Source organism: Molossus molossus, unplaced genomic scaffold (assembly GCF_014108415.1).
Source record: "Molossus molossus isolate mMolMol1 unplaced genomic scaffold, mMolMol1.p scaffold_m16_p_10, whole genome shotgun sequence".
Lineage (NCBI taxonomy): Eukaryota > Metazoa > Chordata > Mammalia > Chiroptera > Molossidae > Molossus > Molossus molossus.
In genome coordinates this window covers 78,567,743-78,583,816 of record NW_023425345.1, presented here as the reverse complement: position 1 = coordinate 78,583,816, position 16,074 = coordinate 78,567,743, and the positions used below count along the sequence as shown (strand labels likewise).

Below are 16,074 nucleotides of genomic sequence, written 5' to 3'. Positions count from 1 at the left end.
GCATTTTGCTAGGTAATGATAATTCTGTGATTTTCAAGGTTAGGTTTTCCCTGCTCCTGCTGCACTGATCATTTGTGGGAAGCACAGAAGGAAATATCCCAGGAGCTGTAGGCAGGATTTCTGATGAGCCTTCTGCAGCCCATATCACAGAGGACTGCTGTTGCCTGTATTTTTTGTTTCTAAATCCCAAGCCTGACGTCAGTGCAACAGATTCCAGGGGCTGTGAGGAAGGTTTGAGTCTTGCTGAGCCAGGGCCACGCGGGCCACCAAGCAATGTTTGCAGTTTGGGGACTGATTCTCTCAGTGCCCGGCTCCCCCCCCCCGGCCATCGACCACATTCCAGGTTGGGGTGGGAGAGAACCACCTGGTATATTTATGGAGAGTCATTCACCATCCCATTTATAAATTTTATGAGTTGGGTGACTTCTGAAGGGAGGAGAATTGTCACTAGTGCAGTCATTGCTTCGGGGATGTCAAGGGGTCAGCCCTCTGTTGGCTGCTGATGCCTGTATCACACTTAATTACACTTAAATATGTCGGATACAACTTAGCTGTGTTAGTGTCTCTATTTGTGCCTCAGGTCTGGACTCCTGACAAGGCCTGTTCTGAGCTGTGTGGTGTCACAGCACAGAGGGCTGGTTAGGACAGGCACGCACTCTGAAACTCTCCCAGGTCTCTGTCCTGCTCAGAATTCCATCCGGGGAGTGCAGGGGCCCCATGGGTGGCTAGGATACCTGGGATTGATACTATCCCTTATAAGAATCTTTCTGTTTTCAGAGCACTCGCTTCTGGTCTTTCAATACTTATTAATAATTATTTCTGTTGCCTTGAGGGATGGGGTGGGGGTTAACATTTTTGCTACAGTTTTCTAGGCCTGGGACTAGAAATTTAGAGATTCAGTCTGCCATACAGGTGTATGTTTAGAGACTCACTTTGGTCCATAGTGAAGCTAAGGGCCATCTCCCCCCTCTCATCACCACTTGGAAGGTCCTCATCTGTGTCAGAGTGGGGTCGAGGAGGGGGACATATCCCTGAATGAAGGGGCTCAATAACTTTGGAAGACATGGAGATTTCTCTCTGCACTTGTAATGTCTGATCACAGATGTAAGTGTAAATAGAGGCTGGCCATGGCCCTGATCCTCCGAGAGGTGACAACTTTACATTCTGAAAAAAAGATAATACTAATGATAAACATACATCATGATTATTTTGTGCCAGACACTGTCTAAGCATGTTACATATATGAGATTCTGTAATCCTCCCATCAACCCTGAGGTAGGTGCTCTTTTTTCTCACTAGAGATGTGGAAACAGGCAGAGAGAGGGTAAGTAAATTGTCCAAGGTCACCCAGCAAGGAAGGAATAGAGCCCAGTTTTGGGCCCAGGCAGTCTGGCCCCCCAGAGGCGGTGTGCTCACCTCCCTGCCACTTCATCTTGTTAGGTGCTGTTTTCTGTTTTTGATACAATTTATCAGTGATAGCAGGTCTCCTAACCACAGAGGGACTCAAGTTTTTTCAAAGTCACCATATCAAAGGCTTTTAGGAAGTTTAAATCATGTCCAGGTATTTATCATTTAAAGAATTATTTCTTTTTTTTGTTAATTCTCACCCGAGGATATTTTTCAATTGAATTTTAAACAGAGTGGAAGGGGGGAGGGAGGGAGAAACAGCGAAGTGAGAGAGACACATTGATTGATTGTCTCTAGCACGACCCAGACCAGGGCCCAGGATGGAACCTGCGACCCAGGTAAATGCCCTTGACCTGAATTGAACCCATGACTCTTTGTTCTAAGTGCTGACGCTCTAACCACTGAGCCAAATCAGCCAGGGCTATCCCTTAAAGAATTCTAATAAATTACTCAGCCATGAGTCTTCCCCACCACAGCAATGAGTGATTTTCCTCAAGCTATGAGTGACTGGAGAATCTAATTTTCATTCTCCATCAGTTTATAGGGGTGCACAGGGGTGTTTTCTGGGAGGTAGCTGTGGTTTGGTGAAATCACTAGAGATGCACATGGTTCAAACCCCAGCTGTACCACTGAACTCGGCATGGGGCCCAATTACTGAGCGTCTCTGAGCTCTGGTTTCTTCATTTTCAAGATGCATCATAAAAGGTGGATAAAATCAATAAGGTTGTGTGAATAAAACTACATTGTGTGGGGCCCCAGGACAACCCTTGACAAATCTGAGACTGCTGTGAGCCCAGGGATGGAGGACTATACTGGAGACCCCAGACTAGGCCTTTTTCTGCTCCTTGTGACTTTTGAGACCCTCCCAAACCCCAACCCTTGAGGATAATACAGGTGAAGACAAGGCCCCGGGTTGGCTGTATTGATTTATTGGCAACAGATCAAGACAGAGATGAACGGAGGAGGAAGGGAAGAGGCTGGGGGACTCTGGCCACTGCCCCATGGCAATCCGAGGTAGGGTCCTGGTCCCGGTCCTTCCTGCCCTGGAGCCTCCTTCCTGGGGGCACCAAGGGGACTTCTTTCTGGGGTAGCCTTCCCCAGCATGGGATAGGGTGGGAAACGGTGGAGGGGGGCAGAGGCAAGGAAGAAGGGATCACAGAAACACATAAGAGTCTAGAAGCAGGATGAACCTTTCAAAGTGCGGGAGAAGTAATCCAACACTTACTCCCCGCCTGGGCTGGACCAGGCCTTGCTGGGCAGGAGAAACGTCAGTTGGGGCGCCTAACATTTGCGGCAGCTGCTGACACAGGAGCCCACGCCGCAGGAACTGATGCCGCAGGAGCCCACACCACCGGCGCCCAGACCACAAGAGGTGATGGAATTGCAGGGGCCGCAGGGCGCGCAGGGAGCACACATTCCGGTGTTCACTGCCAGGTTCCCACTGCAGGGGGCGCTGCAGGCGCTGCCTGTCACTGGCCTGGAGCCCGACACACAGAGGTCCCCACAGACGACTCCGCCCCGGGAGCTACTGACACCTGTGAACCCCAAAGCCTGAGTCAAAATTCTGACGGCAAGTTATCCTGTCCCTGAGCATGCTCCTCCCCAAATATCTCTACTTGACAACTCTGGGTCCATCTGGGCCCACAGCTGTGGTCTTTCCTGCTGTTTGATGCCAAGCCCCTCCTGCTGGGATGCCAGCCCTGCCTTTAATATTTAGTCGCAGAGAAATCTCTCCTTCTAGACCTGCCATCCTCACAGGAAGAGAGTAAATCCACCCGCACAGGGCCTGTGTTACTTACAGACATTCACTGCTCCAACACCTTCACACAGTCTGAGAAGAAAGAAGAAAAAGGGCAGTATTAGTGACTCGGCCAGAGTGGCAGACAGACCTCCACAAATTTTGGGGGTGAATCCACAAGTCAAGAAGGGAGGAGCAGAGATCTGAGGGAAGAGGCCTCCCAAATTGACCCCACCCCAACAGTGATGAATGACAGATTTATCCCAGACTCCTGGCCCTTGCTCAGCCAGGAAAAAGGGTGGCCTTTGTATATGGGGCAGATAGAGTAGCTCAGCCAGGTAGAGTTCCCACCTGTGCTCCTCGCCCTCCAGCAGGCGCCTGTAGGTGGCGATCTCGATGTCCAGGCCCAGCTTGGAGTTCATCACCTCTTGGTACTCCTTGAGCAGGCAGGCCATGTCCTGCTTGGCCTTCTGCAGGGCAGCCTCCAGCTCAGCCAGCTTGCAGCGGGCATCGCTGACGGCCGTCTCACCCTGCTGCTCCGCCTGGGTCACTGCGGCCTCCAGCTTGGTGTTCTGGGACCCAAAAGAGCACAGGTGGTTTATAGTACCCCAGGTCTCTCTGTCCATTTCCTGGATGTGTCCAGTCTCTCCCAGCCAGCTGGGAACACCACGGGAACAGGCATCTTGCCTTCATCAGCTGGGTTCCCCTGAGTGACCACAACCCATGACTCTAGTCATGCACATGGGCTTGAGAGTGAATGGTGGGATCCAGATTGAGCACACATGGCCTGGGAAACCACGGCTAGGCCTGCAGCCTGTCTGGTAGTCTAGGGCACAGATGACCCGTACCTGGCACTTGGCATTCTCAACCTCGGCCGTCAACCTCTGGATCATGCGGTTCAGCTCGTTGATCTCCTCCTTGGTGCGGCGCAGGGTCTCCCCGTGACGGATCACTGTGGCCTTCATCTCCTCACACTGGGGGAAGCAGAGACTCAGGATGTGACGTGCCACCCACTCAGGACACCACGGACGACAGGGCAGGTTGTATAGTCTCAGCCTGGGCCACCGTCCTTGCAACCCTGTCCTGCCACCTCAACCTGAGAGCTGTCTGCCCTCTGTTACCATCCCTAGGATCAGGACCCCAGACAAAGACGCTTTTCTCATATGTACCTGGCATGCCTCCCACTGCCAAGTGTAGAGGCAGGTGTCCTGTGGCACTCACCTTGCTGCGGTACCAGGACTCAGCCTCAGCCCGGCTGCGGCTGGCGATATCGTCATACTGAGCCTTGATCTCGGCAATGACACAGTCCATGTTCAGATCCCGGCTGTTGTCCATCTTGACGACGACCGAGGTGTCTGAGATGTGGGCGTGGAGGACACGGATCTCCTGTGGGGATGGGAAGAAGGAGGATCTTGTTTATGCTACAGCCTCACCCATCGTACCCAATCTTCTCAGCACTTTCCTGGTTCCAGCCCCCACACCCTCCTGATTGCAGCCTGCTGCCCAGCTCACTGGCTACCTCCTGTCCCAGCCCAAAGACCTCTCCTCCAGGCTGGCTGTAGTGTACTGGCTGGACCACAACCCCTCACCTCCTCGTACAGTCGCCGCAGGAAGTCGATCTCCTGGGTCAGGGCCTCCGCGTTGGCCTCCAGGTCCGACTTGCGGAGGTAGGCGCAGTCCACGTCCTGGAAAGGTGGGCAGTCTTTGAGCTCAGAGCGTTGTCACCCCAAACTTTTCTTCTCACCCACATATCCAGGACACTGGACACATCCAGGAAATGGACATGTCCAGGAAATGAGGCCAGGGTTGGGGGGAGGATTCCCAGAGTTCCCATTCTCATCCCATCTCCATACTTTCTGACCCTCCTGAGATGGTCCTCACGGCCTCCTCGCCTTCTGAGAACACACCCCTTTGTGCCTTGGAAATGGGCCACCAGCCTTTCCCCTCCCACCTGAGACAGCTCACCCTCCCATTTCTCCTTTTACTCCCCTGTTCCAGGACACCTGCCCAGATTCACTCCCCACTCAGACCTCGGGCCCCCTCCCTGTCCCCCAGCTCTCCTTCCAGACTCTACCTGGACACTCCTGCTTCTGCCCATCCTCCCCCACACCCTGGGTCTCTGTCCCTCAGACATCCCGCAGCTCTAGACAGCACACTGTCCCTCAGCAGAGACTGGAGACGCCAGGCCTTCGTGGGAACCACGCCATACACCACAACCTCTGAAGCACAGCAGGACATCCAGAGGTCAACCCGGCCGTCCCCCTGCCCTAGGACAGGTGCTGGTGGATAGTCCAATCTATTGCCCTTTGTTGAAGCTCTGGATGCGCCTTCCATGACCTGATCTCTGGGAACTCCCCATCTGAGTTGGCAAAGTCACTGCACCCCATGCTGAGGCTGAGACCCCCTGGGTCTCCCCTAGAAGAGTCTGTCACTCTGACACCCTCCTGTCTGTGCTCCCCGGGCCCACGCTACTCACCTTCTTCAGAGCCACAAACTCATTCTCGGCTGTCGCTCTCAGAGCAACTTCCTCCTCATACCTGGGGCAGAAGAGGCCGAGAGGGAGGTCAAGAACGGGCAGGTCTCCCATGAACCCCTGCACTTCCTACAGTGAAAGGGGCACTGTAAGGACCCTCCCCACACTGTGGAGCCCTGGCAGCCCTGTTGGGTCCTTTTGGTTGGATTTGGGATGTCTCCACCTTGAACTGAGGGACCCATGGGGCTAATCTTCTGGGACCTCATAGCCCTGTTTCCCAGAGCTGCTCTGAAGTCACCTCAGGAGGCAGATCTGGTCTCAGCACCCAGCCCCATGCTGGGAGTGGACAGCATCCCCTCTGGGGCATGGCAGCCCCAGCCACCCCGCAGCTGGGTGTCCATTCGAGCCCAGAGGTGGGGTCTGTGGGTCTCAGAGGCCATCAGCACTCAGCGCCCTAGATGGTGGGACACCCAGAACCCCAGGACATGTCAGCCTGAGTGACACTGGGGTTCATATCACACCCGTGATCCATGTGCAGAGGTCAGGAGGAGAAGGCCTGGAAGATGCCAGGCCCCTCCTCCACAGAGCACAGGCAACAGCTGCTGGGTGTTCTGGCTTTGAGAAAAGAAGGCTGGCATGGGGAAGAGACCTCCTGGGGGATCACAGCCCTACTCTTAGGCAGACATCTGGGCAACCATTGTGCAGGTGAAAAGACCATTCTGCTACACGCTGCCAACCTGGCCCACGTGGCTGCTCCCCCAGCTTGGAAATTCTTCCTATGTCTAATCCAACGTTCTTTGACCTAAGTCATTTCATTTCCTGTGCCCAACGTCAAACCCAACCACACTCACTTCTTCTTGTAGCCCTCCATCACCTCCTGCACGTGGTTGAGCTCTGAAGCCAGCCTCCCGCTGTCGGCCTCCGCACACTCGGCCTCCCGCCGCAGCGTCTCCACGTAGCCCTCGAACAGCGGCTCCAGGTTGCTCTCACAGCACTTGCGGTTCTGGTAGAACTGCCACTTGGTCTCCAGCAGCTTGTTCTGCTGCTCCAGGAAGCGCACCTGCCATTCAGAGTGAGGAAGAAGGGTCAGATGGCTCTTGGTGTCCCAAAACCAGTTTTGGGGATGCTCCCAAAGCTAGAGCTCAACAGAACCTAGAGTTGAAATGTAGGAGACCAAGGCAACTTCTGGATTTCCTGATTATGATCCGTATCTGGATTCTCCAGCTTAGGAATGGGACCTGGGGCTGGGAAAGGTTAGTTCCTGCTGTCAGGTGAACTGTTATTCTGATCTGATGAGTCTAGGTGGCATGTAGTCAGGAGCTGAGTAGAGATTGTTTAGCTTTTGACTCCCTCCTTCGTGGCTAGCCTGAGTGGAGAGCATGGGGAGGTTTCAGGAAAGGTGTGATCAAGGACATGTTCCAAAAGGAGATCCCTGTGGTCCTGCTTCTATTTCTTATGTCTTGGATACATGTATGGCCTCCTTCCTATGATACAGTTCCAAACCTTGCCTTTGTATCTCTGTGAGGACCTTGCCTACGTAGACACATTTTGTATATATAATAGAAATGCTATCAAATCAGAAGCCCCTGCCTCCTCTATACGCACCTCTCTATGCTTGTCTGTGTCCTGGTTATGTGTCCTTTCTTCTATCAGACTGGGAGATCACCTGGACTACATCCTTCTGCCCTCTTATCCCTTTAGTGCCTCAGGGAGGAAGTGAAGGTTCAGGAAAGGGCTGATCAAGGACACCCACCTTGTCGATGAAGGCAGCAAATCTGCTGTTGAGACATTTGATCTGCTCCTTCTCCTCATGCTTCACGCACTGCGCATTGGGGTCGATCTCCAGGTTGAGGGGCGACAGGAGGCTCTCATTGACAGTCACGGTGGTGATGCAGGGCGGGCTGGGTCCGCACACGCCGCCAGAGCGGTATCCGAAGCTGCGGCCGCAGGAGCCAGAGCGGAAGCCCCCGCACACGCTCTGGCTGCCAAAGCCCCGGGTGAGGCCGCGGTAGCAGGAGACGCCGCGGTAGGGGGCGGCCGTGATGCAGCAGCGCCCTGGCCGGGGCCCGCAGGCGGAGGCGCAGCTGAAGGCCTGGCCGCAGAATCCTGATCCGCAAGTCATGGTGCTTCTGCAGGTTTGAGTTTCAGAGAAGAGAATGTGGGTTCTGGAGTCTTGGTGAAACTCCAATGTGCTCCTCAAGGTGCCCCAGTCCTATTTATGGTCCAGTGGGAAGGGGCTTGGCTATGTAGATGGAGTTGGAGCAATTGTGCTTTATGGGCTTGGGCGGTTAGCCAGGTCCAACACCTCTCTAGAATGTGCTTTAATGGTGGAGTGGCCCCCACCCTCTGTGTAAAGGATGCCATTCCCTGGGCCGTAGTGGGACTCAGCATGTTTCATCTTCAAAGTGCCCGGCCGGCAGGGCATGCACTCATCCGAGTGTGTTGGGGAGAGGAGGGCAGGGCAGGGCAGGGCAGGGGAAGGAGGGAGGCATCGGCCCAGGAGAAGGGGCAGAGAAGGAAGGACAGATGCCAGGAGAAGCAAGGAGGAGGGACCGGTGTGTGTGTTGGGGAGTGAGTTGGGAGGAGACCCAGGAAAGATTGAGGTGTACGTTTCCATTCCAGGAGTGGCCAAGGCCCCCCTAAAACACAAATCTGGATTTCCCCTCTTGAGATTGTCCAGTGGGCTGCCGAAAACGTCTGCTTTTTTCTTACCACAGCAGCAGCTACTGCATTATTAAATCTTTGTTTGATGTCTTTCTCGGCTTTTATTATTAGAATTCCCAAACATACAGAAATGCTGAAAGAATGGTATAACCACTGTCCCGCGATGTTTCGCCCAGACACCTCGAGGGGCAGATGTTAACCTGTGCCACGTTTGCCTTCGCCCTGGCCAATGACTTGACAGTTACAGGAAGCATGGCACAGGGCCCTTACACATCTGGCACACAGCACCTTCTCAACAACAAGGACAGCACCGTTTTCACATGCAAGAGAATGGACAATAATTCCAAGGAATCATTAACAATCCATTCCACATGCAATTTTCCCAACTGTTCCCAAAATTTTAAAAATAGGTTTTATGTGATTTAACTTGTGGCTCTAGCCCTTGGATTGTCTCTAAACTGGACATTAACCCTAGAATTGGGCTGTTCAGTATGGTAGCCAGTAGACATGTGTGACTATTTGAATTAGTTGACATTTAATTCAAAATTAAGTTTCTCAGTTGTACTAGCCTCATGTCACACAGGACTAGTGTCTCCCTTATTGGACACAACAGATATTAAACATTTCCACCATCACAGCATTTATTTGATAGCACTGGTCTAGAGACTTGATTGGGTTTAATTGAAACATTTTTGGGTAGAATACCTCATAAATGATGCTATGTAACTCTTTTTACTTTTCAATTTTTAATTAATTAATTATTGCTACAGATGTTTCTCCCCCTTCTCCCATTAACACCCTCCTCCCCACTCCTGTCCCCCCTCCTTCTATGTACCTCTTACTGTATCACCACAGGAAGCACAAAATGTCAGGTTGTTCTATTATTGGTGATGCTAAATCAGATCATTTGGATATACTTCTCCCTTTACAATTAGAAAGTACTCTGTAAGGAAACATATTTTGATAACAGGATTTTAAATTAGTCACCTATTATTATTACATGCTATAAATTATCTCTAATTCTCACAGTATGAAGTATGTACCATTATTCCTATTTTACAGATGAGGAAACTGAGGCTCAGAGAGGCTAAATATTTGGCTCAGTCTCCAGCTTGTAAGGAGTGAAGCTGAGATACTATGCCTCCTTACCTACAAGCTATGCTGACCCCTGGATTGCCGAATCCCTGAAAACCGAGAGGGTAGAAAGAGCTGTTTAGGAGGGGTATCTGTGGATTTAGGGTTGGAAAGTCAGTCTAAGGAAGATGGGCAGAGTCAGAGGGGTTGGCAGCGTGAGGCTGGGGCTGGAGGGCGATGGGTTGGATCTTCAGGATCCTACCCCTGAGAATTGAAGGGAGGGGATGAAAAGTGACCATTTTAATTAGTCATCAACTTATGGTATATTGTAAGTAACCTTGATAGATTGAACTGTATTCTACTTATCCATGAAGTATCCCACTCCGATAGAGCAGGTCTACAGACATTATCTCATAAAGTACAGAGGTTTGCATAAGTGGAAAGGGAGAAAAGAGAAGTGGACTGACTTGGCTGGCAGCCCCCACAGCTGCTGTGCTTCTGTAGGCCAAAGTAGGCAGAGCAGCTTAGGGGAGAAGAAGGGGGCGCGTTGATGAGAAAAAGAGAAGGGAAAAGGAGAAAAGAAGAGAACACGGTTTGTCAGGGGAAGGGCTCTGGGTGTCCGTGCAAAATATTCCAGAGTGGGACCTTGTGACAGGACAGACATGGGGTCACAGACTGTGTCAGCTATCTGGACATCTCAGAGGAGGGTGCGGCACCTGCTGTCACTTTATGTGTTTGGGGAGCTGGCCAGCACTTCCGAGGCCCCTCCTACCCTCATCTGCAGTCCCGGGCACTGCCCACAGTTGAGCAGCGGTGCCCTCAGCAGGCCAGCTGGCTGGGTTTCCTGAGAAGCAGTGAGTCGCCCAGCAGTTCACACTCCTTGCACCTTTTCCACCAGTATAACTCCTTATAAAAATGACATGCATAAACACGAGCTAATTACTCATGGCGGACCCTTGCTAAGCAATTTTTAAAAAGCAAGAAACAATTTAAAACCAGATAGAAAGAAATTCATATGTGACACCATTTCATTAAGCTTCAGGCATTACTCATGGTTGCTAATGTTTGAGGGCCTTAAAAGACATTCAAGCTGTATGTTTTCTGTGAGTGAAAATATTTTATTAGGTGGGGAGGTTGGGAAGGGGGGAGGGTTGGCAGAACCACCACTCTATGGTCCTGGCTTTGGCAATGCGGCCTTTATAAAAGTTAAAATGGTTTTTATTATAAAATATATCACACAACGAAGAACGTGTAGGTGGTGTGCCTACTACTTATTGGGAGAACTAGAATGGACATGTAACTTCCGAGATCCCTATGAGCCTGTACCCCCCTCCTTCCTGGTCTAGGGATGGTTCTTTTCCGGGATTTTGTGTTAAATTATTTCTTTGCTTTTCTTTACAGTTTTGGTACTAAGCCATATATGACTGACTTCTCCAGTTTTTAAATATCATATAAATGGAATCATATTGTGTATGCTTTCATGTCTGGTTTCTTTTGTTCAGGGTTGCTTCCTGCAGCCGAACAGTGTTCATTTCGCTGGGTTGTACTCAGGGTCTCACCTCTTACCGCGAGGGCCTCATGGTTGTCCCCAGAACTTGTACTAGGAACAGAGCTGCCGTGAACATTCTTTTCCACCTCTTCTGGTATAATTGTGCAAGAATGTTTCTAGGGTATATGGTTTTTTTATTAAAAACTATGCAAGTAGTATATACTTGGAGTATAAACTATTTTATGACTATTCTTTCAAACCTAAAAGATATTGACATCTCTTGCTGTTCATTTTGCTTCGCACTAGATACTATACTAAGAGCCCAACATGCATTCATGCATTTAATCTTTACAGTTGCCCTGTGAGGCAGGTGTTATTATTCTAGTTTCACAGGGGAGGACACTGAGGCCTAGGGAGTTGAGAGACTGGCTTAGGCCGTGTGGTTAGTGGCAGAGCCAGCACTCAGAGCCTGGTGTGTTTGGTCTGCCATCATTAAAAAAAAGTATCATGCAGTAGATGGTGTTTGTATATATTGACACACGCACTCTGGGCCCTTCAGAGTGTTCCCAGGGTTTAAGACCAGAGGATGGAGGAGCGCTTACCTTTGTTCTTGGCGAGTTTCCAGTTTTAAGAGAAAAGCTGGTACACAGCCAGATCATGAACAGAAATGCAAACCCTGCAACATGACCAATAGGTACAGATGTGTTTTGGTTCATGGATATATTCCAAGAGCTTGACACGTAGTAGGTGCTCAATAAATATTTGTTGAATGAATGAAATGAATACCAGCTGCATGTTAAGTGCTGAGTAATAGAGCCATCAAAGCTTGGTGGTTAATTGTATAAAGCTTTCTGGTAGGATGGGCTGGGAACCAGATGAAGCAGATCAGAAGGTAGTCATTCCTGTGGTAGGGGGTGGGGAGATGTTCCTAGCTAGGGCCTGAAGGAAGGGTAAAGTGAGTAGACGTCTTTGACCAAAGCAAAGTCCTTAACCTGAGCAATGATGGGGGAGGTCGAGAAAGCCTGTCAAAAGGGCAGGAATCCTGAAGGCCGTAGGGCAGTGTAGAGACTGGTGGCAGGGTTGGGGAAGAAAAGAGAGAAGTAGATTTGTGGGGGAGAAAAGAGACAGAGGATGCTTGGTCTTGACTAGTACTCTTTAGGGCCATGTGGACAAAGGACAAAGGCTGGCTGGGAGGGGGTTGAGGAGGATGGTAGGGAGGAGAGATTTGTGGAGTGAGAGAGAAGAGGATGGAAGTGGAGGACAGTGGAGGAACAATGGGGAGAAAACCTAGGGGGAAAATGGTGAGGATACACTCTAGGGCTGGAAGAACAGAGGAAGAGGAGGGTGATGGGGAAGGGGCACGGCACTGAGGGCAAGATGTAGGTCTACCTGAAGAGGTGGGCAACCTTGGCTCCCGCTTTATAATGCTGGATCTTCACAGGGCAGAGACATTGGCTGGGAAAGGTACAGAAGCTTTGCCTGGTTAATGGGACAGAACTCATGAAGGGCAGAGCTCCCGAGTCAAGCTTCATTTCCTCCAGGATCTCCACGAGGCCCTTTGGCCCCTTATCCTCTCAACAGATAATTGGCCACTGTCCCAGGCTGTCTTGGCTGAGGCTCTGACTTGGGCCACTCCTTAACTCACCAACTCAACCACCCTGCCTGGTGGCGGGACCTGAGGTCAACTCTCTCATTCACAGTTCGGGTGCTGTGTAAACATCCATCCCCTCATCCCTCATTTCTCTCCCTGGAACCTGACCTGTACCTTCTTTCTGTGAACAGAAAGCATGAGTTGCAAGGTTAGTAAAAGCACAGCCTCTTGGATACCTACAGGCCTAGCGTGCAGGTTCCCTGGTATCCTCCAAATGTAGAGCCCACAGGCTGTCTCCCAGCCCGCAGGCGTGGAGTAGAATCCCAGAGACAACACTGGCCCTACTTCCTGGGTCTCTGTCTCAGCTGGCTCTTCACCATCACAGCATTTCATTATTCAGGTGCCTCCACTGTCTGTCCACTCTCTGAAATGCCGCCATGCAAACCTTTGCACCAATACTGTCCTGCTGGCCTGTCCTCACTCTTGCCAGGGAGACATTCTTGCCTTTCCCACCAGACCAGCTGCATTCCACATGGCCCCAGAATGGGCGCTGTCAGTAGAGTGCATCCCTGAGCATCTGATGGTACGTCTCAAAGACAGCCTTCTTCAGACTTCTGGCCTTTCTCATAAATGTGGGTCTGTCTCCCCTATCAGATGGGGAGCTCCAGAGTCCATGTCTCCTTCCTTCTTTTAGTGCCTTCCTCCCTCCGAAAACAAAGACAGGGTTCAGGATACGGCAGGGACGTATCAATCACAGAATCTTTGACTCCCTCAACAAGATGTTATCTTGTCTAACCCATCATCAATCCTGGGGAATCTCCCTCAACATCCTCCACAGGAACAGAAGGAGATGTTAAAACCACCTGATTTGCCCTTTTCTTTTCAGGCGTCCCTTGCAAAAAGATCCATTTGGGCTAACAGAGGAGGTTCTGATCTCCAGATCTGAAGGTTTTTTGGTTCACCCTGTCTTCACAAGCATGTTGACCACTCCAGAATAATGAGTGTTTTCTTTTCTATAAAGCTTCCCTAAATGAGAGATGTAATGGAAGCTCCTTTAGGAAACCATGACTACCTGCCGCCTGGGAAGTTTTTTCTCAACTCCAACTTCTATCTTTCCAGCTGCAGTGACAGCCTGACTTCTCTTGCTCCCTTTGGAGTTCCATTATTCTTGCACGGATCATCACAGGCATATCCCACCCTCAAACCCACGGTATCAGGAGACTTCAGGATTAGGTAAAAATAAAGATAAGTGAACGTGTCATTGATTTCTGGCTTGCCTTATTATATTATCAGACATCATGAGGATTTCTGATTGTCTGTTAAGGCCAAATAATGAATTATTCACAAATAACAGACTTTTTGGGTTATCCAAGATTCTCTTTGCATCCAGTAGCATGATTGCCCAAGGATTTGGTGACATATTCCCTATGCCTAAGAGGAGAGATTCTTATCAGGCCTTCCCTGGGGCAGCTGGGTTACAGTGGGTTGAAAGAGGGGCATTGGATTTAGGGTTCTTTTCCAGGATAAAGAAAGTAACTATGGCCAAAGGTCTTAGACTGCCCCTTGGACTGATCCCCATGGTACTAACAGTAGGTAACATTTATTGAGCACTTACTGTGTTCCAGGGACCATGTTAAGCATTGTCCATGCATTATTTAATGTAATCCTTCTACTAGTCCTTTACAATAGGCAACATTAGTGAGAATTTTACATATGTGGTCCAGGAATGTGAGCAGGCATATTCCATCAAACTTGTTGATATGGCCATAGCAGCAGCAATCACAAAAATCTCTATTTCCCCACCAAACCTGTCACTATATTTACTGCAGCAGCAGCCACTACTAATACAATTACATTCTTAGAGCGTGTCAGGCTCTGTTCTAAGTACTTTAACTGGGTTAATTCTTTTAATCCATACAATAGCTTTATGAGGTGGGTTCTATTATCCCCATTTTACAAATCATAAAATGAGGTACAGAGAGGTTAAGTAATCACCAGAGATTATACAACTAGAAAGTGGCAGAATTGAACTTTGCAAGTAGGCATTTTGGCATCTGCGTCTGTGTTCTGATCTGATAAGCCAGGTATTTAAACTTTTTATTTTCAATTGTATTAAGAAATTATTTTGCATAGTGACAAAGTACGCATATATATACACACTACATACAATTGAAACAAAAAAGTCATGAAATGTTCTTCTTTCTAGGTGTGATGCACTCTGATATTTTCTACTTTATTCTACTCTATTTGATTTTGTTCTAATTTAATTAAAATTCTGGTTGCAGAGATGTGGAAGTAGGGTACAGATTGACAATCCCTAGAAGAGGGGGTGGGGGAGAGATAAACCACAGAACTTATATGCATGTATGCATGTACAGTGGACATGGACAACAAAGCTGGGGACAGGGCAGGGAGGAAGGGAGAGGGGGATATCAGTGGAGGGAAAAGGAAAAACATCTGTAATAAAAATAAATAAATTAATTAACTAAAAATAAATAAATAAATAAATAAAATAAAGTAAATAAAAAATTCTGTTTGCTTCCATGAGTGGGTCACAGTGTGAACTCTGAAAACATGCTGCCTTAGAGCCTCCTGCTTCTTTTTGTTTGTTTGTTTGCTTTTTTTTTTTTTTTTTTTTTAAAAAGAACTTTATTGATTTTAGAGAAAGGGAGAGAGAGGGAGAAACATCAATAGGCTGCCTCCCTGCCCCAATGCGCCCTGACCAGGGATTGAACCCCCAACCTAGGTATGTGCCTTGACCAGGAATTGAACCCACTGCCTCTTGGTGTATGGGATGATGCTCCAACCAATTGAGCCACACCGGCTGGGGCGCCTCCTGCCTTCTCAATGATCACAATAAAACACATCTACATTGTGCTCTGGGGTTTACTGAGCACTTGCACATCTTTGAATTCCTCAAGGTAATGCTGGGGGGAAAGGCTTATTCCACTTCCCAGAGCAGTGAAGTGCCTTACCCCAGGTCACACAGAGACCATCATGGCAGAACCTTGGTTCCTACCCAGCCCTTCTAGGTTGAAGGTACACACTTATCCACTCTGGATGGACAGCACACACCTATATGAATTTGTTGTGATATCTTCCAAGGTTGCTGACAAACTGCTGTGATGGGGATGAGGTGGCAAGGTTGGTACAGCATGGAAAGCAGCTCAGACTCTGTGGGGGAGTGTAGGGGGCTGGATGCTCTCCTCCTATGGCTCTATCTAGATCTGATTATATTCTGAGCCAAGTGCCATGCAGACTCATAACACTGGTGCCCATCCTAGGCCTTCTGGGCTCTGGAGGAAACACAGAGGCTCGAGGTGAAATCCAGGCATACTACCCCTGCTTGGGAGCTTGTTGGAAATGGTTGGGCATTCCTGAGGCCAGTGAGCTGGTGTGTGCCCCCTAAGACTTCATGGAAGACTCTGAAGGAGGGGGATGCCCCCGCCTCAGCATGGGCTGGCCATGAAGGTCTAGTAAGTTGCCTTAGGGTTTGGTCAGTGTGTAAGAGGGGTAAGGGGTAGATGACAGTGCCCATGAGCATGTGAGTATGTGTGTGAGTGCATAGTGTGTGTGTGTGTGTGTGTGTGTGTGTGTGTGTAGGGGGTGGACTATGTTGATAGATGTGAGGGGTTTGG

General features: G+C 49.7%; 1 protein-coding gene across 1 annotated transcript; it reads right to left on the bottom strand.

Moving 5' to 3' along the window:
- Nucleotides 1–2,688: 2,688 nt before the first annotated feature.
- On the bottom strand, nucleotides 2,689–7,740 carry LOC118623554 (keratin, type II cuticular Hb1). Its single transcript, XM_036251265.1, has 9 exons — nucleotides 7,372–7,740; nucleotides 6,470–6,678; nucleotides 5,622–5,682; nucleotides 4,735–4,830; nucleotides 4,367–4,531; nucleotides 3,994–4,119; nucleotides 3,497–3,717; nucleotides 3,207–3,238; nucleotides 2,689–2,942 (listed from the first exon to the last, which is right to left on the bottom strand). Exons 1-9 carry the CDS (start codon nucleotides 7,738–7,740, stop codon nucleotides 2,689–2,691), a joined length of 1,533 nt encoding a protein of 510 aa, XP_036107158.1.
- Nucleotides 7,741–16,074: the final 8,334 nt, after the last annotated feature.

Excerpts from the sequence above, each read along its gene's own strand:
- LOC118623554 (XM_036251265.1), bottom strand. The coding sequence starts at position 7,740 with ATGACTTGCGGATCAGGATTCTGCGGCCAGGCCTTCAGCTGCGCCTCC. Across the intron at positions 5,683-6,469 it reads ATGGAGGGCTACAAGAAGAA|GTATGAGGAGGAAGTTGCTC; the intron begins GTGAGTGTGGTT and ends CTTCTGCCCCAG. Across the intron at positions 4,120-4,366 it reads AGTCCTGGTACCGCAGCAAG|TGTGAGGAGATGAAGGCCAC; the intron begins GTGAGTGCCACA and ends TGCTTCCCCCAG.